Source organism: Vigna unguiculata, chromosome 9, assembly GCF_037176805.1.
Source record: "Vigna unguiculata cultivar grain cowpea cultivar isolate G323 ecotype 2 chromosome 9, ASM3717680v1, whole genome shotgun sequence".
Lineage (NCBI taxonomy): Eukaryota > Viridiplantae > Streptophyta > Magnoliopsida > Fabales > Fabaceae > Vigna > Vigna unguiculata.
In genome coordinates, this window is record NC_140800.1 from 33,334,870 (window position 1) to 33,358,295 (window position 23,426).

The following is a 23,426-nucleotide window of genomic DNA, read 5'->3' on the forward strand; positions in this document are numbered from 1 at the left end:
CTAAAAAAATAGATCAATATCAATATGACTAAAAAAATTCCAAATCTAAAAAAGTGAAAATAAAACATCTATTTTTAAAATAAATTTAATTTGAAATTTTACATGTAGAATATACATTATAAAACATATATGTTTTAACAAAACGTTATTACTTTCAATTTACAAATGAATTATGATTTCTTTTCATATACGCTCCAGTATATTTTTTTGGACTATTCAGATCGATTTATCTTGTCCAATAGGATATATATATATATATATATATATATATATATATATATATATATATATATATATATATATATATATATATATATATATATATATATATATATATATCAGGAATATTTATGATATTATAGATTAATTTTTTTATACAATTAAAACAAAAAAAAAGTTACTTTTTTGTTTTGTTTTACTCTCTTATGGAGTAATAGAAAAAAGCACTTGGTTTTGGCCTTCCTGATACTTACCATGATAAACCAAACAAGGCATGTAGAAGGATGGTGTGAATGACAGAGCATGTTTGATTAATAATAATAATATTTTCCCATTTGACGCGCTTGATTCATACATGGGCATGTAATAGTAGTTGTTGGACTTGGCACTTGAGATGAGATGAGGGAAGAGAAGAGTATGAGTGAATAAAGAGATGGATGTGAGAGAGTGAGGTGATTTTGGATCCAAAATCAGACCCAAGGCAAAATCCACACACATTCAAACCGTTCTTTCTCTCCTTTACCCCAAACAACAAGCCACCCTTCATCCCATTCATTCCTCACACACACTCTTCTTCACACTGCCTCAAATTCCACAATTCCGAATCTCGCCGCCACCAATCCGCGGAATCCTTTGAGCTGAGACGCCCCACGCTACGCTACTTGCTGGCTGGGCGCTTTTGCTCGCTTCCACACTCTCTTCTCCGCCCTCCTCTGGGATTGCGAATCGCAGGTTCCTTTTCGAATCCCTATTTAATTCTCTCATTGCTCCGAGCCAATTGCATGTGCTCACCTTTTGATCCAACTTTCAATTCTCTGTCGGGTTTTTTAAGGCTTTATTTTCTTGTTTTCATCTTTGCATGGTTGACTTTGTCCTGGGATATGCTCATTTTTGTGTCCTCGGTGATTGCAGAGGAAAACTCCATGGCTGTTCGCCTTGGATGTTTGGGCGTTTCTCATGATCTGGCTAGTTGAAATATTTCTCTTCTTTCTGTAACATCCTTATTTTAATTTATTTTTGAAGGAACATAAGAGTAGTAACCTTATTGCTGTTATTTGCCGGATACGCTTTGTGATGCTGTAACGTGAGTAATTAATTACTGGTATTGATGTATTGATCTTAATGTCGGTGGATTGGGATTACTGTGGAGAAGTTGTTATTTAGGGACACGGTTATACCATGACCCTCTTTGGATTTAGCATACCATTTTTTATGGACACTGAAATGAGAAGAAATTATGAGTTTCTCTCCTGAAGTGAAATCCAACTTGCGTACTTCAGCTTTTAGGGATGTTAAATGAGATAATTTCTTTAAGGGTTAGCTACCTGAGTTAATTTTAATTCATGGGAGAAGAGCAATTGATTTTGTTTCATGTTTTCTCTTTATGTAAGTGTTTATGTGGAAGTTTTCCCTTAACAGGACCTAATTAATGTTTGTAAGGAGTTTGGGGTTGAATTTAGGACAGTGGTATGGATGCAAAATATTCTTCTTTGTTGTTGTGGCTGTCAACTATGACTCTATGACTCTATGACTCTATGAGCACTGTGCTGCGTAATTTTTTGATGAACCAAATTGTTTGTACACTTTCTTGCAGATTGATGTCGCAGCTATTTAGTTCAAAGTTGGCTGGTGCAGGATTGGTGATGTATACTTACTGAACCAAGATGGCATTCGTAACAAAGATAAAATGGGTTGTTCTTTCTGTAGTCACTTTATCTGTGGCATCTATCATCATTCATCTATCTTTGGCAAAGTTGTGGTCCGTTAACTTAGTGCAATATAAAGCACTACCCATTCTTCCTGAAGATTTTGGGTTTGTATTGGGTAGACAGGTTAGTCTTTAATATTCTTTGTATTTACTGCTTGTATGTGCTAATGTCTTTTGAGTTTGACTCAAGTTATTTTTAATATTTTTGCACGAAATGCTACAGGTTATAAAAAATAAGAAGCTATGGGGTTCCATTGAGTCTTTGGAAACATTACAACCTAATGCCAATGCTAGAAGCAATTATTCTGGTAATAGTTCTGGTGAAATGTCTTAACTTATTATGTGGGAGACATGGGAGGAATGTAAATGTGCAATTTATATATCTAGTTAAGTCATAAGTGGGTGCGACTTAAAAGGTTTTGAAGCATAAAATTAATTTTTATCATTATGAGTTTTTTTTTTTTGTTTCCCTTTGTAAAGGTATTATCTTATTAACAGAAAATAGATTAGGGGAATCTCTGCTTCATGTGATATTGGAGACAGTAAATCTTTTCAAAAGTATCAATGATATTTTAGAAGTTTTTTGATTTTAATCTAGTTGGAAACATTTTTCATTTGTGTGTTATCAGGAGTAAAATTAAATTTCAACAAAAGCTTTTCTTGGGAATGGATAATTCAAAGAGGTAGCCTTTGTACATAATGTCCCACACAGTTAGATGCTGTGATAGAATGAGCCATCATAATCAATGAGTGAAATAGGCTGACTGAAATTTGGTCCTGACGATGTCAGATTACTTTGTTGACTGAAGATTGGTCATCAACATTGTGAGACAGATTTGTCATTTTAAGATTTGTTGTGGACCGTAAATGATCAATCAAGTACTTGAGAATGATTGGGTAAATCAACTGTTTGTGTGGTTTCTAGTTTATGGAACCAGTATTTGGTGGTGGGCTTTTCAGTTTGTGACAATTGTTATCAAGAGAAAGGACACGGTGACTCTGCAATCTAAATATCTCTATTGGAAATTTGTGGCTGAAGTGAAGTATAATGCTAATATGCAATCATTAGATAAAGTGACAATCATAGAGAAAAATTTCAATGTAAAAAAATGGTAGTTGTGATGTGGTTATTTTAGTAAGTACATGAGCAAAATGATGCTAATAGAATCAAATAGTGTTGGTTCCATTAATGCTTGATTTTTCCACTGATAAGAAATTAGAATGACAGTTTTGGTAGAGTAATGGCAGCATAAAACTATATCTGTCTTGGAGTTACAAGTTGGTGATTGTTACCAGATCAAATCTTGGTAGTGGGTGGCAGCACCTTACAATTCGAATTAGACAAACTTTCAAGATATTGTGGTCCTTCATTCAATACCTGCTTAAATCCAGTTATTTACAAAATTGTGTTCTGAATTCAAATTTGTGCAAAATTTTTAAGACTTGAAGTAGTTATTTGTTAGGTCTATAAATAACACTTAAGATGAAGAACCTGGAGCTTGCAACTGGTCGAAACATTTGGATTTACACTCTCTAGGATTCCAAGTAGTTAGCTCGCCTTAGATTTTACATTTTCTATAATTTAACATTTTCATCAAAGTAATCTTAATTCCTTTATATTTTTGGCATCTTTTTCCTTTCACTTTAATTTTTCTTTCCGTTTTGTTCCTCACACTTCACCTTTCTGCACTTTTATTGTTTCTTGCCATTTAGTTTGTTTTCTTTTAATTTCAAAGAATATTATCTTGACTGCAACTTTATTTTTAAATGCTATTTATGTTTCTGGTACTTTACTTTAGTTGCACATTTAACAGCTTTCTCTTGTCAGGTCCATTTACTTCCTTCACCGTTTTTATGCTCTTCAATTTCTTGTTAATTTCATTGTCCTATCATATATTGAAATTTTTGTATCAATCTAATTTTAGGTCTAAAGGTTTCTTTTTCTTTGCCACCTCATTTTTCTGTCTACCCATGTCTCCACCTTTCTGTATCAGACATTTTCATCACCTTGTCAAAATTGTGGTTTTTCCAATGTCAAAGGCTTTGTAGAACTTGATACTCACAATGTCACAACCCAGATCTTTTCGGTGTAAGAATCTCAATCTCTTGGACAAAATTTCACCACAAAAATGTTGCCAATTCCCCATTGATGACAACCAACAATATGTTACAAATTTCGCTGCCAATACTACGTACAGAGTTGAGCATGAGCTAATACTAAATTGGGGATTTTGATCTTTGACAAAATTTTCCCAAAAATAAAGATAATATATTTCTTCATCTTTTGTACACGTGTTGTTTTCACATCAAGTTTATGTTTTTTTTTTTTTTTGCAGTTCCAAAGGAGCATAGCAATGGTTTCATATATGCTAAAGTTTTCGGTGGGTTTGCAAAAATAAGATCATCGGTATGTTATACCAGACATGTATTATTAATTTTTTTAGGGGGGTTATTGAAAAATAGTTTTTTATCACTCTTTGTAGTTTAACAACATTATTTTTTGTTTTTATAGATCCCCGATTTGGTTGCTATTTCTAGACTTTTAAATGCTACTCTTGTCATTCCTGAAATTCAAGAAAGTACTCACTCAAAAGGAATTAGGTATGTGCTGCATGGTTTCTGCTGCCATTATGTATTGCATATTAATATTTTACTGGTGTGGTGCTTATATACAACTTTATTTGTTTTTGAAATTTTATTCAGCTTAAAGTTCAAGAGTTTTTCCTATCTTTACAATGAGGAGCAGTTCATAGCATATCTAAAAAATGATGTAGTAATTGCAAAGAGCCTGCCTGAAAGTTTGATGGAAAGAAGAAAACGAAATGAAATTCCTACATTTAAGCCCACAAGTTCATCTTCTCTAAACTTTTACCTCAAAGAAATTTTACCAAAGCTAAAGAAATCAAAGGTTATTGGATTAGTTATTGCCAATGGAGGAGCTCTACAGGTATTCAATATTCTTCAATTGTCAATTTAAGTTTATGTCATTGTTGCAAACTTGTGGATGTCGTTAGAACATATAATCAGTTATTTGCAGATACCAAAATGTTATCCATACTGTATATAGAATACAATTATTGAATTATGTCATTGTTAATGTCATCAAGAGTACTGTTTTTAGAGCTTTGAAGCTTTGTGCTAACTTTGACATTTTATAATGACATGCTTTTTATTTTTATTTTTTGTCTGCTTATTACTGACTCTTTTTACCAATCATGGACTTTGGACTTCTGCCCATATACTTAACGGCTTAACTTCATTCTTAAACAAACCAGGGAAGTCCAGAGAAGATGATCAATGCAGATGGGCTTAGCATTTTTTTGAGTGCTTCATTCATTCGTATTTTTATATTCCGGTCAATTCATTATAGAGTTTGGACTTTGTATGTTGTTGATTGCAAAATCAATTTTCTTTTTACTTGCTCCACTTTGACATTATTTTGAATCCTTCAGCATTTTAAATCAACTTAACCTTTCCATGCTTTTGCCCTCCGTTCAATTGTTTCCTTGAGTTGTGTATTTGCTTTCCTAACTCCCAAGGGCATTGCTTCTTTACTATGTGATGCTTTCAGCTTAGATTCTAGAATTTCTATTCTTTCACTTTTTGTTTGAGCATGTATATATACTTTTTACCTTGTTGCTAGAGTTAAATTTGTGAATGATATATACATTGTGCAGTCAATACTCCCAACTGGTATGGCTGAGATTCAGAGACTAAGATGCAGGGTTGCTTTTCATGCCCTGCAATTTCGTCCCGAGATTCAAACGCTTGGCCGTCGAATGGTTCACAAGTATGCATTCCTTTTGGTTAAAACAAGTTGATCTGCAATTGCTTTGCTACCCTGCAGATTACTGCATAGTTTTTCTTGGCACTGCCATTTCTTAGTGCGTCTTTAAAATGTATGATTCTACATGTTTCTAATTTCAAAAATAACTAGATGAGATTTTGGTTTCTGAGGGGAAATTAACTTCTGAGTGGGGTAAGCCTTTTAAGGTAGTGGAAGAGATAGTGGAAGTTAGTTAGAAGAGAGATAAAGTGTAACGGGAAAAGTCTGTTATATGATGAATTGTGCTGAATAACAGAGGGGGAGATTTTGAATGAGAATTGGGAGACTAAAGAATCTTTCTGTCTTGGGGAGTATTGCTTCCGTTATTCTTTTGTACATTCTCTCTTATTTTCCTTGTTTCTTCTTACTTTGCCGGTCATTGATATCTAATAGATAACAGTTTCTTAGTAGTTGTAGGGTTTAGCTTGTTGCTAGAGTTTTTATATGGCCTTTCTACATGGTGGTCATGCTCTGCTCATAAGTCACTGCTCATTCACATTTCCTGGAGTTAATGCATAAGAGGTTCTACTTTCTTTTTAAGGTTAAGAGCCCTGGGACAACCATTTTTGGCATTCCATCCTGGCTTATTGAGAGAAACCTTGGCATACAATGGTTGTGCGGAACTTTTTCAGGTTTGCTCTGTGTTTATCTTTTGTATAATTGCCTAGTTTTGGAGCTATTAGTCTATATTTCAGTGTAATAACTTTAGGGGTTCTTTTCTTCTAAATTCTTTAAATGGTATTGGGTAACACCAGAAATTTGTAATGAATTAGGCCGTCAATGATCAGCTTTGCTCTCCCTCTGCATTTTTTTCTTGTTATTTATTAAGGTTTTGTTTTCTTAGGATGTGCACACTGAACTCATTCAACATCAAAGGTCTCGGATGATAAAGGAAGGAATTCTTAAGGACGAATTGAATGTGGATTCACGCTTACGTAGAGAGAAAGGTCTATGTCCTCTCATGCCTGAAGAGGTATGCTGAATTTTACTATAGGATATCCTAGTAGTAATGAAGTTCTTGTGTTGTGATGGTATCGTAAGTTATAATTGCTGTTACGTCTAGTAATTTTATTATAAATGGCCTTTTACATTTGTCAACAATTGTCGAAGTAGTCTTTTTGATTACATTTTACACTGGCCCTGGATGGATGCCATGTATCAGCATATGTTTTGAATAAATCTACTAATATTTACTTAAAATAGTTTTTATCCTAAACCTGTTAGCATAGAGTTTGACACTGATTTCTTAATATAATTTCTTAAGAACTTCATGTTTGAACATTATTCAACCTTTCAAAATTGGCTAGTATGGTAAAAGATGTCCTCTACTTGTATAGTCTTGTGAAGAGAAAACTCAAAAGGTTGCTTGGGTCAGTAAGGAGATAGTTGTTCTAAGAAATCATGATGTAATGGAAAACTAAGAATAAGTAGGGTTTTATCAATTCATTTGTTCATATGCTTATATGATATGATTACAACAATAAAAGCCTCATCCCACTAAGGTTGGTTTGGGGTCCATTGTTCTAAGCAATCATGATGTGTAGTGGTAAATTGACAATATGTAGGCTTTTATTAATTCTCTTTAAGAAAGTGAAATTTAAGTCTAATTCAACCTTACAAAACTAGTTTAATAAGCTAAAGTTTGCACTCACATATATATTATAATTTGGCTATATTTTTAGTTGATGTGAAATCTTCAACACACCCTCTCACGCCAAGGGTTGGAGATCTTGAGCATCAAACTCGGGGGACTTGATAGTGGGTGACACATTAGGTCCATCGAAAGTGACTAGGATAGGCTCTGAATGACTCAGATATCATTTTAAGAAAGTTGAATTTGTTTGTTTACACCCTTCTTAGATACTATAATTTGGCCATTTGTCTAATCAATGCGGGATCTCTAACATACTCCCTCAAGATTGGATGTCTCAAGCATAGGAGACAGGGGAACTCGATAGCGGATGACACATAGACCCAACCCAACAAACTTGATTGGTATAGACTCTAAATAGCTTGATACCATCTTAAAAGATGAATTTTAACCCAAGTCAACCTCACAAAACTACTTATGTGAAATCTTCAATAAATTCATTGAAATAATTCATTTGGGTATTATATATTATATGATTACAACAATAAAAACTTCTTCACTCTACGTGAGGTTGGCTCCATATATAAATAAGAAAAATCATTACAACTTTAATAGTGATATAGGAGTAAATGAGAATTGGTGTTAGGCTCTTCAATTTTTCAACTACAGTGTATATTTTGATATTGGTGATAAAGGAGCATAACGAGAATGGGTAAAAAAAGAAGATTCTCATTATTTAGGAGTTTGAACATTTGCTAAAACCACAAAGTTGAAGGTTTAAAAATTGGAAGGGAATGTGATGTGTATTGCTTTTGAACTTGGTACTTTCTATTTTCTTTATATTGAATTGAAATTATAACAAATTTTGTTGCATTTGTCACTTAATGGATTCAGCATTATTTTCAACTCGAAATTCATATTAAGATTAATCCTTTATGTGAAGGTAGTAGTCGAAATGATTAGTGGCAAAACAGGTAATGGAAGATGGTGCTACACTGGTATGTTGAGAAGACTGAAACAAATAAGGAATATAATGAATTCGTGTATTGGGTACATACATGAGTATTCTTATGTATAATGAAGAATAGATACAATACAATAATAAGAAACAAAATCAGCGTCTAATAATGACAAATATTTGGTAAGGTATTGCCTTATCATATATATATATATATATATATATATATATATATAACTTAATCAAATTATATCTCTAACATAATCAAATCATGGTTCTAGAGCAATTTAGTATTTTTCTTACATATTTAACACTTATTCTTTCAACAAAAATTAATGTGATAACCATAATGTAAAGAAATATAATATATAATATTTTTTAGAAATTCAGGTTCAACATTTTAACATGTCTTGACTAAATTGTAGATTTAAAGCTTGTTTAGATAAACACCATCATGGGTACTTTTAGGAAAAGAAATACAAAAGAAAAATTAAATTAATTTACCCGTAAACCGTAAACTAACAATAGTTTATGCATTGCAGAAACTCTCTTATATTGACTTTTGTAAAGATTATTTTTAACTTCTATATAAGCTAATTTTAGCTTATAGAAAAAATTATTTATTTTTCTTATTTTCTTCTCCTATGAGTGCTTATGGAAATCCAATTGAATCCTTAGTCTTTTCACTGGACATCCTCCACAGATTTGTGATAAATCCTCCAAATATTAGAAGACAACAAAATAGTATTTTTCTACATCCATGGTAACTTGTTGGAAGGGCAACTTTGATGTCAGTTATAACTCTTGGAGGACAAAGTTGATAGTTCAATTCATTCTTCTTTACCTCATTAAATTACAGAACACTGTTTATTGAAGTGAATAATAATTTAAAGGGAAGAAGTTTAGGATGGTTATTTTGTTTACCTATAATAATTTAATCCATTAGTAGGAGTTTAAAGATTAACTGGGACAAAGTGATAGTACTTATTTATTCTTTACTGATTTCAATAACACAAGCCTTATTTTTATATTATTTTTTGTGAACTTTGAATGATGAATACATTTAGGATAGACTGAAATGTCTTAAACAGGTACAAAATCTAGTGATATATGATTTAGTCCAACTTAGCAATAGAGCTAGTCATAAAAATGTTGGTGGCTCGCCTGGGTTTATGTGGGATCTCAGCCTCTGCTGAGGACAGCCAATTTTACAATCTCTATCATTACTACTTGTGTATGGTGGCCTTTTGGAAGCTTTGTTTCCCTTTTTGTGGATAAACATGGATTGTCTTTTTTGAATTTCAAAGTGCTATGCAGAGGTTAGATGTTTATGTTGTTGTTTTTACTTTTGCAGGTTGGCATTCTTCTTCGAGTAATGGGTTATCCTTCCAAAACAGTCATTTACCTGGCTGGCTCTGAAACATTTGGAGGTCAACGCGTGCTAATTCCTTTGCGGTCTATGTTTATGAATACTCTGGATCGCACTTCCTTGTGCAGTGAGAAGGAGTTGTCGGATTTGGTTGGACCTGAAACTCCTCTTCCTCTAAATAGGTTTGAACCACCTCCTGTGAAAAGTGAGAAAGAACTCAAGGAAGCATGGAAGAAGGCTGGCCCTCGGCCTCGACCTCTTCCCCCACCCCCGGATAGACCAATTTATCAGCATGAAAAAGAAGGTTGGTATGCATGGATCACCGAGACCCCTACTGAACCTGATCCTTCCCCAATGGACCTGAGGATGAAAGCACACAGGTTACTTTGGGATGCGCTTGATTACATTGTTTCTTTGGAAGCAGATGCCTTCTTTCCTGGATTTAACAATGATGGTAGTAGATGGCCAGATTTTTCAAGCCTTGTCATGGGGCATCGACTGTATGAGACTGCTTCTTTTAGAACATACCGACCAGACAGGTAAAAAGCTCTTGGGATTTTGAATTAATTTATTGATGATATAGGTTCCATCCTCTCCTTATTAGGTAACAATAAATTCCTTGGTTATCTAGTGGAATAAGCTGTAAAGGATAACATAGTTTTAGGACCTTTTTTGCCTTTTGATCTGGAGCTAGGTGGAAGGGGTAAAAAGTCTTTTAGCCCATTCCAGCGACCAGTTATACTTTCTTGAGAAAGCATTCTAATGTCAGGTTTCAGACACCGATAAGAAAAATACCCTACTTATGTGATTAGAAAAAATTAATAGCTTTGCTATACAAGACATTTTCTCTTATAGTAGACCAAGGGAATGTCTTTGAAACTTCCTCATTAATTTTTTGTAGAACTCCATTCCTTTTTTCCTTGCATGAAGGCAAATGATCAAATGTTTGTATGAGATGCCCTCCTTTTCACGGGCATTTTGAACGTGTCATTTTTCCTTTTCGTTGATATGTTGATTTAATGCCTTGAAAATTGTATGCGTATTTGATTTTGAAGTGATGAGTATGATGACTTTCCATTGCTATGAGCATGCAACTCGATTGAACATCACTAGGTCTAGGTGCTTTAATTAGTAGTTGAGATTTCTCCTTTGAAGTTATATATTAATATATCTCTAAATTTTGTATTTTATTATTATGACAACTGTATCTGGTCTTCAACAGGAAAGTGGTGGCGAAACTTTTCAACATGACTCGTGAAAATTTGTACCATCCTAAACATAATTGGACGACTTTAGTGCAGCAACATCTTAACAAAAGTTTAACTGAAGAAGGTCTCATAAGGCAATCCCTTTGGTCAAAACCAGCAATTTTCCTTTCACATCCACTTCCAGAATGCTCCTGTAGAATAGATTCTACCAAGACTACTAATCGTGTCAAAGGTGAGGATGGTCAGGTTCTATATGGAGGCGAAGATGTTTGCCCCAAATGGATGAAACATGCTAATGAGGCAGTTTCATCGGAGAAAGAAGGGGTCAAATCTGAAGATGATGGGGTGGCAGACTATGAAAGTAATGATTTTGTTGATGAGTCTGAGTCTGACAAAAACAGTACCAAAAGCAATCAGACTCCACTCTGGGATCAAGATGAGGAAATGGATCCAAATGACTAAGAGGAGATGTCCATATATAGTTATACATCATCCAATTTTTCCATAATTTGTCAGAGGTATAGGTTATAACTTCGACTCACAATCCTATCTTTGCTGAGCGTATATGGGTATTCAAATCTATTCTTTCATTAAATTTGGGTTATTTTTCCAAGGACCAAGGGAACATTTTTCTTTTTATTTTTTACTTTATACTTACCACTTCCAGCGGAATTTTTGTTGTAACATACACATTACAAAAAGAGAAAAAAAAAAAATCAGCCATCGGCTTAATTGGAGCACAAAAGATGTAGTTTCGAAGAAGATTTTGTGTCTAGAGTTTTTTGCTTTGAATATATTTGTTGTAAGCCAATTGTTTGTTTTGTACAATGCTACGTATCTCCCCATTCTTAAGTTTTGTGGATAAAAACTGTCGCGATTTGGATATTCAATGTAGCTTTCCTACTTACATATTCTTTAGGCCACAAACGTCATACGTAATTAGATTGAATCGAGAGAAATTTATACAGAAGAAGAATAAAATTATATTTGAATTAAAACAAATATTTAATGGAGATGAAAAAAGGATTGTCCTTGCTATTTAAACTAAATATCAATGATAATATGTATTTAGTTTGGAAAAAAAATATTATATTGTCAGCCCTTTTTACATGGCATATCAACCCCTCTTAAGTTTGAAAATATTATATTTACCTATATCTGTTAAGCACTATAATAGTGAACAAACAGGTGTAATTTAAACAAATATCATTGTGATTTACTCGAATCTTTTAGTGCATGATAATATTTTACATTGACTTGGACAAAAAAAAAAAAATAGTTTGATTATTGTGCAAAGAGTGAAAAGCAAAAGGGATTTATTAGCAACTAGCGTATATCGCATCTGTATGCACGCATTTTTTTAATATGAATGATAATATATTAATAAGTGATAATAATGTAATGTTATTAAGTTAATATGTAAAATAAATTTATATTTATTAAAAATAAAGTGAAATGAATAAAGAAATTAATTGTTAATGAATAAAAAAAAGATAAACAATTTTATAGAAAATAGGTAAAAATAACCATTAATTTTAAAAAAATTAATAAATAATTATATTATAAATGGTAGAATTGGTATTATGGGACGTGGATAGGGATGGCAACGGGGTGGAGCGGGGACGGGTTTCACTATCCCATACCCATCCCCGCATAAAAAATTCATCCCCATCCCCATACCCAAACCCAACGGGTATCAAACTTTTTTCCCATCCCCATCCCCACCGGGTAACGGGTATAATCTCGTACCCATACCCGTACCCATGTTCTAACTACTTCAATATTAATTTTTATAAAAGAAAAAAAATTACGGTAAAGAAAACATAATATTATGAAATATTCAATATTAGGAGAATTTTCTTCGATGCCAAATACATTAAAATAAATTATAATTGTTTATATTTTATATTAGAATACCAAATAAAATTTCATGTGAACCAAAACATTTATTAAATTTGCAAACTACAACATTAATGAACTTAGTTGATAAAATTAAAAAATATTTCAAAAAAGTATAAAAGGAAAACAAATATTCAAATTAAAATATATTTTAAATGTTTGTTTACTTCAATTTTTTAAATTCTAATGAATCTCTTTTTTATACACTAATAAAAGTTATAATATATCACTTGATCAAAATGACACAAAGAACAAATATTCAAATTAAAATATATTTTAAATATTTGTTTACTTCAATTTTTTAAATTATAATGAATCTCTTTTTTATACACTAATAAAAAGTTATAATACATCACTTGATCAAAATAACACAAAAAACAAATAATAAACATAATAATAAAATTTTGACATAGATTTTGTATCTTTTGAACTTCAATATATGTTGCATAGTGACAAAAAAATATTCATAGAAATTACATTAAATTTTTATATTGTAGTAAATAAAAGTTATTTATACAATTAAAGTAAAAAAAATTACAGTATGATTAATAGTGAGTTATAAAATAACAAATAATTAGATAGAATATATCGAAATATTTTATTCTACATGATGAAAATAAACAATAAATAAAAATATTAAAAAACTAACAAATGTGTGTTTTAGAAATAATTTGAGAGACTATCGAAAGAAATCGCACAAAGGAAATCAAATGTATAATTAAGGTATGATAAAATGAAAAAAACCTTAGAGAACTAATTATTAAATTATGTTTGAAGTGGTTAAAAATAAATAGAAATATCATTAGTGACCAAAAAATTTATCATTAAATTACAAATAAATTAGTAATTAAATTGGTCACTAAATCAAGTACCGATTCGATCATTGAATCAGTCACTAATTTAGACAATAAATCAACTACTACCACCAATGACGAAAAATAGTGACTGATATGGGTTACTGACTAAATCAGTCACCATTTCATTTTTTCTTGTAGTGAATTATCATATACTATTCCTAAATATAATTTTATATATATATATATATATATATATATATATATATATATATATATATATATAAAATTTTAACCACTTCAAACAGAATTTAAAGTGAAACAATTACATTATGATATATTATTCTACATGATGAAAATAAAAACAATAAATAAAAATATTAAAAAACTAACAAATGTGTGTTTTAGAAATAATTTGAGAGACTATCGAAAAAAATCACACAAAGGAAATCAAATGTATAACTAAGGTATGATAAGACGAAAAATATGTCAGAGAACTAAGAAAACTTTTCAAATATCAACATATATACTTAATGGTTGAAAAATAACGAAAATTACTTTAATGAAACAAAAGAGTTCTTCAAATTAAACAAAAATTAATAATAATAATAATAATAATAAGTAAAGAATTTTTTTTATATTATCTTAAATTGAGAGTATAAACATTCTCATGTGAAAGGAAAATTTATAATAAATAAAAATATTAAAAAATAATATAAATATTCAAATGTAAGGCATAATTTTTTTTATTAACATACATTATTTTAACATAATTACATAAAGGTTATGATAAGATAAAAAATATATTGGAGATGAGAATGAGTTTAATGACAAATGAAATAATTAAAAGAAATAAAAAATAGAATATATATATATATATATATATATATATATATATATATATATATATATGGGTTACTTGATTAATTGTGAATATTTTGATAATTTAAACGAGAATGAAGATATGACGGGGACGGGTATTATGGCGGGTATATGTACATCCCCATACCCATCCCCATACCCAACTGAAAAAGTCGGGGATTCCCCATACCCAGTCAATGCGGGGATTCCCCGTCAAAACGGGGACGGGTTCGGGCAATACCCACGGGGACGGGTTTATTTGCCATCTCTAGACGTGGATACAAAAGAGGAAATCCTCTTTATATATTGTTATAGATGAAAGTTTGAAATATGTTCGATTAATGTGATAATATAAATATAGTTCTATATTAATATATTAAAAAAAATTAAAGATAATTTAATATTAAAAAAATTGCAAAAATATAAATTAAAGTGAAAACCAAATTAAACTAAATTACAAAAAATATTGTAAAATTTTAATAAATAAAAGATAGTTAAATAAATTGTCTAAATTTAAATAAATCAGTTCTTTTATTGATCATTTTAATATTTTTATTTTTAATTGTTTATTTTGCTATAACAATACAGTATATTTATAAATATTTAGTTATTATATATTACATATTAATTAGTTAAATATAATTTTTAACATTAATTATTATATACTAAATTAATTTATTTTATAAAATATTATAAATCAAAATATTTATTATTATAATATTATTTATTTTAATTATTTATTATATTATAAATTTAAAGTAAATATTTTATTATACTTATTTAAACACAAACTATTATATGAAATGTAAGGTTAAATATGTTGTTGGTTCTTAACTTTAAGTGAAAATTGAAATTAATCGCTCTTCAAAACTTCAGCCCAAGCTCAATTTAGTTCCTCCAACTTTAGAACTTTGTGAATTTAGTTCTTTTAACCAATTTGTTGTTAAGTTTATTTGACGTTTCAAATGCGTTGGATATTTAATACAACATTTTTTGTTAAATTTAGAACTTAAATTGGTAACTAAAATTAACTACTACCTATGTTTTAACTACTTATGACTATTGGACTCTAAATTGGACATTAATTGAATTAGTGACTATTTGTATCATTTTAGTGACCAATAATTTAATTACTAAAATAAAGTCTTTTTGTAGTGTGCTAGAAATATATATATATATATATATATATATATATATATATATATATATATATATGTGTGTGTGCACGCGCGTGCGCGCAATTTTATTTTATTGAATTAAAATTTAAGTTTGTAATAATTTTTATTATTTTACATATTAATATGTATACTTGTTATTTTACTTAAATTTTAACTATTATTTAATATATTTAAATTTAAATTAAGTTTATTGAATTTGATAATTATTTTGAAAATAATAAAACATGTTATTATATATATAAGGAAAATTTTATAAATTTTTTAGACACAATTACGTTTTAAGTACATTATAAATTTAAAAATTTTCAACTGAATTTCTAATAAATTTTTATTGTTTATTGAATTTTTTATATTTTAAACATTTTCAATTAAATCTTACGTTAATTTTGTGATGCGATAATTATCATACGTTGTTATCATTCTTAAATGTCGCTTTATAATATTTATTGTATTTAATCAAAATTGCTTTTAAACATCGTACCAATGCCTTATTTGATGACCGATAGAAATATATATATATATATATATATATATATATATATATATATATATATATATATATATATATATATATTTATATCATTTTATTTTATTTTATTGAATTAAAATTTATTTTTGTAACAATTTTTATTATTTTACATATTAATATGTGTACTTGTTATTTTACTTAAATTTTAACTATCATTTAAGATATTTAAATTTAAATTAAGTTCATTGAAACTTGATAATTATTTTGAAAATAATAAAACAGTTATTATATATATATATATATAAAAGTAAGTAAAATTTTATAATTTGTTTAGACTTAGTTATGTTTTAAGTACCTGATAAATTTGGAAATTTTCAATTGAGTTTCTAATTAATTTTTGTTGTTTCCTAAATTTTTGATATTTAAAAAAATTTCAATTGAGTCCCTACACTTTAATGTTTATGTTAATTTTGTGATGCTACAGTTATCTTGCATTGTCAATCTTTTTAAATATCGCCTCATAATATTTATTGTATTTAATGAAAATTGCTTTTAAACTAATAAAAAAATAATTTTCATAATAAAAAAATATGAATTATAAAAAATATTAAATATATAACTATAAAATTATAAAATTTAAAAAAAATCAAAATTAAAAATTTACAATTTCATAATTTTATAATTTCAAAATTTTGTATTTTCACAATTTCATAGTTTTTTGTAATTTGTTGTTTTATAATTATATAATTATATAATTTTATAGTTATATATTTTATGATTTCACAATTATGAAATTATATATTTTTTAATTTTTTAATTTGATAGTTTTTGTACTTTTATATTTTTAGTTTTATAATTTTCTTACTTTTAATTCTATAATTTTAATTAAATTTAAAAATAGTTTTCATTAAATACAGTAAATATTTAGAAATATCTCGTCATCACGGTCTCTTATAACAAATTATTATCTGACAACATTCAAGGAGGGTGACAACCACATTCAAGGAGGGTGACAACGTAGGGACTCAATGGAAAAATTTTAAAATTTTAAACACTCAATAGACCATAAAAATTTATTAATGACTCAATTAAAAATTCTTAAATTTACCATACACTCTAAATATAATTAAGCATTTATTTAAAAGGTTAAATATATTTTAAAAGACTTCACCAGAGACCCAATGAGACTTGAGCTCAGCCCACATAAGATATTAACATCATTTCCAACCTAAGACTTTAAAGCAATGAGTTTAAACTCACACTTCAATTCTTAACACAAAAAAGTTAAACATTTGCTCATGTGGCAAAGGGTGTTGTCACGTGTGTCATGAGTTTACGTGGACACACATGTCAATGCGTGGACACACATGTCAACGCGTGGACACACGTATCAATCAGGGACAACTTAAGAGTTTGGAAGGCTCAAAGCAAAATTAAAAACAATGCCTTTTTATTTACTATTAGAACCAATAGAACCATTTATGTTAAGATGTATCATAATCTTATTTTGTCGTAATTAATTTCATTTAACATTTATTTTTTTATAGATAACACCAATTTGTTTAATCTTTGTTGAAACATTGTTGATCTTAAATAAATTTTTATTATCTTTAATTTTGAAAAACTCATTTGGACCAAAGCAACTTATACTTGTTAACATTATTTTATAAGTTATATATGCATTTGGAAAAAAAATTGATTATTTTCACATAATTAATAACATCAATTGGTTTATCATTTTTCAATCCCATAATTTCCTTTAAGATATCTAATTTTAAAAATAAATCCAAAGGATCTAACAAACGATCATGTATAACAGATTTTTCAAGGTTTAAACATTTTTCAAGTGACTAGAATATTTATCCTTTGAAAAATCTATATAAGTAATTTTAATAGGGTCATCTTCTACTAATACACATTTTTCAAATTTTTATAAGTATTCTTCAATTGCCTTGTACCATATATATTTTCATCAATAGTAGAATCATCATCTAGTCTCTCAATCTCATATTCGCAATCATGGGTTTGAGAATCAAAATTATCAGCGTCACTAACTACTTCTCTTTCTCTATTGTCGCTTTCTCTTATATCTATATTGTTATTATCTTATTCATTTAAAGAGCATACGTATGTATTCTCTAATTTATTTTTCTTATCTATTTTAATAAATTCATCCATAACCCATTTTTATGATACAATTAAAGTCTCAACTATTCTTTTATGAGTTTTAAATAGTATGATTCAAATTTTCTAGTTGACATACATACATACATACATACATACATACATACATACATACATACATACATACATACATATATATATATATATATATATATATATATATATATATATATATATATATATATATACACGTCAAGGAGCAAGTTGTTATGATAGCCAACATTAATTGTACATTTTTTATTTATTGCGTTTTAATTAGTTGAGATTTTGTTTTAATATTAGGAAGATTGTAATAAGAATAAAATCTCGTAGTTATAGGAATTTATTCTTTCTAAGTATATGGTCTATTACATACGTATATGTTTAAATAGGTCAGTTAACCTAATAATCATCAATAAGGAATAAAACAATTATTCCCTTCTGTTTTCAAGATAGTATCAGAGCTCCTGATCCTAGGAGTCTCTAACCGTAGCCCAAAACACTAAATCGCAGTTGTCACTGTTGCGCAACCTTTACCCGTTCTGTTTCACCGCTGCCTCTGTTTTTCGTTTTTTTCCCACTGTAGCCTTCAACGCTGTTTTTATTTATTACTGCAGCCCATTGTTGCATCTTCAAGCAGTCTTCATCACTCTGCGATTGTCTTCCTGCAGCCTTCATTACTGCACTTTGTCTTTCCCATTCCTTTATTCTTGCTGCTATGGATGAGGCGATGAATTCTGTACCTGATTCAGGTGACAAATTTGTCCCTAATAATGGAGAATTGCAGAATATTCACTCTGCATACAGATTCAACGGAAAGAACTATCTTAAGTGGTCCCAACTTACACAAACCATATTAAAAGGCAAAGGCAAGGGCAGTCATCTTACAGAAAATCCTCCTAGTGAAACAGAAACCAGATTCAGATCATAGGAAGAAGAAGATTCAATGATTATGGCGTGGCTTTGGAATTCTATGATACTTGAGATTAGTGACACGTGTATGTTTCTAAACTCAACCAAAGAGATTTGGGAGGTAGTCGAACAAACCTACTCCCAAATATATGAAGTGAAGGTAAAAACTGTGGGAGCTAAACAAGGCAACAAATCTGTCACAGAATATGTTAATCAGCTCAAGTCCTTGTGGATGGAATTGGATCATAATCGTGTGATAAAAGCAAAGTGTTCAGAGGATTCAGTTCTACTCAATGAGTATATTGAGCAAGACCATGTATATGATTTCCTAGTGGGCCTAAATCCTGAATATGATCAAGTTCGGATTCAAATTCTAGGTAAAGAAAGAGTTCCAAGTCTGAATGAAGTCATAGCCATTATCCGAAGTGAGGAAAGTAGAAGAAATATGATGTTGGAAATTCCTACTGCTGAGAGTACCACAATGAAGGTAGAAGATAGAGCGGCAATGGTGGTTAACCAAAAGAAGAATAATTTTTCAGCAGGGGAAAAGAAACAAGAAGAAGTGTGGTGTTCTTATTGCAAGAAACCACGTCACACAAAGGAGAAGTGTTAGAAACTACATGGGAAACCACCAAACCGAGAATGGGGCAGCCAAAGATTTCATACCCAAAAGAGGGGAGGCCAAGGACAAGTAAATTCTGTAATCAGATAGAATGAAGAGATAGGGCAACTGAATCACGAAGACATAGAAAGAGTAAGATCCTTTCTAAGTAAGATGGACAAGTCTACAGGTATGTGTACCTTGATACATTCTAGTAAGATTCCATATTCTATTGGCTTTAATGTTTCAGATACAAACTTTTCACACTCGTGGATATTAGATTCAGGAGCCACAGACCATATGACACCTCTACCTCTATATTTTCCCACCTACTCACCTTGTCCTAGCAATAAAAAATTTCTACAGCTAATGGAACGCTTATAACTGCAGCTAGACAGGAAAAGATCCACATAAACCCATCCCTCACGTTAAAAAATGTCCTTCATGTTCCTAAATTATCCACTAACCTTATTTCTATTAAAAAACTTACAAAGGATCTCTGTTGTACTGCTATATTTGACAGCAATATGTGTATTTTACAAGACAGGAACTTGGGGAGGACGATTCGATGTGCTAAAGAATGGAATGGTCTCTATTACATAGAAAATCCCAATTTGTCTACCAAAAGTCACTCTCTTGTTACAAAATCTGCCATGACCGATAAAGAAAAAATTCATCTTCACCATTGTCGGATGGGGCATCCTTCATTTCAAATTGTAAAAACTATCTTTCCCTCTTTATTTAAAAACATAGATATAGGGAGTATGTGTTGTGAAGTTTGCGAGTTAGCCAAACATAGACGTCTCCCTTTTCCTATTAATAATAAATTGAGTGATCAACCTTTTTCTCTTGTTCATACTGATGTCTGGGGTCCTGCGAGTATTCCAACTTTTTCAGGTGCTAAATGGTTTTTAACTTTTATTGATGATTGTACTAGAGTTACTTGGATTTTTTTATTAAAACACAAATATGAAGTCAGTTCCATGTGTATAAATTTTGTCTCAATGATCAAAACGTAATTTGGTGTCACCATTAAGAAAATCATTTCTGATAACGCCAAGGACTATTTTAACATAACTCTAAATTCTTTTTGTCAAAAAAAAAGGTATTATTCATGAGTCTTCGTGCGTTCACACACCTCAACAAAATGGGGTGGCTGAGAGAAAAAATGGGCATCTTCTAAATCATACTAGAGCCCTTCTTTTTCAAAATCATGTCCCAAAATTTTTTTTGGGGGGAAGCTATTCTCACTGCCACATACCTAATAAATCGTTTACCCTCAAAACTTCTAAATTTACAAAGTCCTATACAGGTCCTGTCCTTATTCTATCCCCACATAGAGTTCTCAAACAAACTTCAACCTAGAATATTTGGGTGTGTAGCTTTTGTCCATGTTCACAATAATGAAAGGGGAAAACTTGATCCTAGAGCTGTCAAATGTGTTTTTGTAGGTTACTCAAACACACAAAAGGGATATAGATGTTACCACCCTATATCTAGAAAATTTTATATGTCTAGAGATGTTACCTTTCATGAACATAGTTATTTTAAGGAATCTCATCTTCAGGGGGAGAGTATAACAAAGGAAGATGAACCATTAAGGGAAGATGAACTTCTAATATTCTCAAGACCTGAAATTAATCTTGGTGTGGTGAACGTGGACAGACCTGAAAATAGTCCAACCCAACTTGAAATTGAAATACAACCAGAGACCGAAACTACTATCACCAAAACTCAACCTGAGATTGAACCTCAACAAATTGAAAGCCAATCTGAAACTGAGATTACTAATGGTAGAAAAATTGGGAAAAATCTGGTGTATTCAAGGAGAAAAACGAGGTCCATTCCAGCTTCTAGTCATGTTCAAGAATCCAATCTGGTACCACTATATGAGGTAACATCTACTAGTCCTGTAAATTTGTTTAATGAATGTGATGCTGGAATTTTGGAAACCTCAAAAGTACAACAAGAAAACCTTAGCCTACCCAATGATATTGACCTACCTATTGCTCTTAGAAAGGAAACCAGAACATGCACTTAAAAACTTGTTTATCCTTTATCAAATTTTCTATCCTTCACACAGTTCTCTCCTACCCATAAAACTTTCCTTACAAATCTGAATAACATATCCACACCATCTTCTGTATCTGAAGCATTATCTAATAGAAAATGGAAACAAGCCATGGATGTTGAAATGGAAGCACTGAACAAAAATAAGACCTGGAAGCTTGTTATCTTACCTAGAAGGAAAAAGGCAATAGGGTGCAAATGGGCATTTACTGTGAAGTATAAAACAGATGGAACAATTGAACGATACAAGGCGAGGTTAGTGGCTAAAGGATTTACACAGACGTATGGAGTGGATTACTTGGAAACTTTTGCTCCGGTTGCAAAAATGAATACGGTCAAAGTCATATTATCATTAGCAGTGAATAATGGTTGGGACTTACAACAATTTGATGTAAAGAATGCATTCCTACACGGAGATCTTGAAGAGGAGATTTATATGGAGTTACCCCCAAGTCATGATGAAATGGCAGTCTCAGGAACTGTATGCAAGCTAGAAAAGGCCTTATATGGATTAAAGCAATCTCCTAGAGCATGGTTCGGTAGATTTTCTAATGTGATGACAAGTTTGGGTTATAAACAGAGTCAGGGAGACCATACTCTTTTTTTCAAACACTCAGTTTCAGGGGAAGTAACTATTTTGCTGGTTTATGTAGATGATATTATTGTAACCGGAGATGACAAGAGAGAGCAGCAGAAGCTGAGTGAATGTCTTGCAGCAGAATTTGAAATAAAGATACTAGGAAAACTCAAGTATTTTTTGGGAATTGAAGTAGCCTACTCTAAGAAAGGAATCTTCATTTCTCAACAAAAATATGTTATGGATTTGCTTAAGGAAACTGGCAGAACGACATGTAAACCATCAAGCACTCCGATTGATCCGAATATGAAATTAGGAAGTATGGAAGAGGATGTGGCTGTGGATAAAAAGATGTATCAAAGACTTGTAGGTAGGCTCATCTACTTATCCCATACCAGGCCAGACATTGCTTTTGCTGTCAGCTTAGTAAGTCAATTTATGCACCAACCAAAAGAGGCACATTTGCATGCTGTATTCAGAATTATTCAGTATCTAAAAGGCACTCCAGGCAGAGGGATTTGTTCAGAAAAAACCAAAGCTTAAGTATTGAATCATACACTAATGCAGACTATGTTGGGTCAATTATGGACCGGAGATCAACCACTGGATATTGCACATTTCTTGGTGGAAATTTGATGACTTGGAGAAGTAAAAAGCAGAATGTCGTGGCAAGATCAAGTGCCAAAGCAGAATTTAGAGCCATGGCTCAAGGAATATGTGAACTTCTATGGCTAAAGATCATCCTAGATGATCTGAAGATAAGATGGGAGAAACCTATGAAATTATACTGTGACAATAAATCTGCCATTAGTATAGCTCATAATCCAGTACAACATGATAGGACTAAACATGTTGAAGTGGATAGGCACTTTATTAAGGAAAAATTGGAAAGTGGGTTGATTTGTACTCCTTTTGTATCTACACAAGATCAACTTGCAGATATCCTTACAAAAGGTCTACACAATATCACGTTTGAAGGAATTGTATCCAAGTTGGGAATGAAAAATATTTATTCACCAGCTT

General features: G+C 30.7%; 1 protein-coding gene and 1 pseudogene across 1 annotated transcript; both read left to right on the top strand.

The window, feature by feature from the left end:
* Window positions 1–565: 565 nt before the first annotated feature.
* EDA30 (O-fucosyltransferase family protein) lies at window positions 566–11,641 on the top strand. The gene is made up of 11 exons (XM_028047121.2): window positions 566–951; window positions 1,814–2,051; window positions 2,151–2,235; window positions 4,264–4,334; window positions 4,440–4,528; window positions 4,631–4,874; window positions 5,605–5,717; window positions 6,295–6,385; window positions 6,598–6,726; window positions 9,657–10,210; window positions 10,894–11,641. Exons 2-11 carry the CDS (start codon window positions 1,884–1,886, stop codon window positions 11,339–11,341), a joined length of 1,992 nt encoding a protein of 663 aa, XP_027902922.1. The 5' UTR covers window positions 566–951; window positions 1,814–1,883; the 3' UTR covers window positions 11,342–11,641.
* A 7,320-nt stretch (window positions 11,642–18,961) lies between these two features.
* On the top strand, window positions 18,962–20,333 carry LOC146883923 (uncharacterized; annotated as a pseudogene).
* Window positions 20,334–23,426: the final 3,093 nt, after the last annotated feature.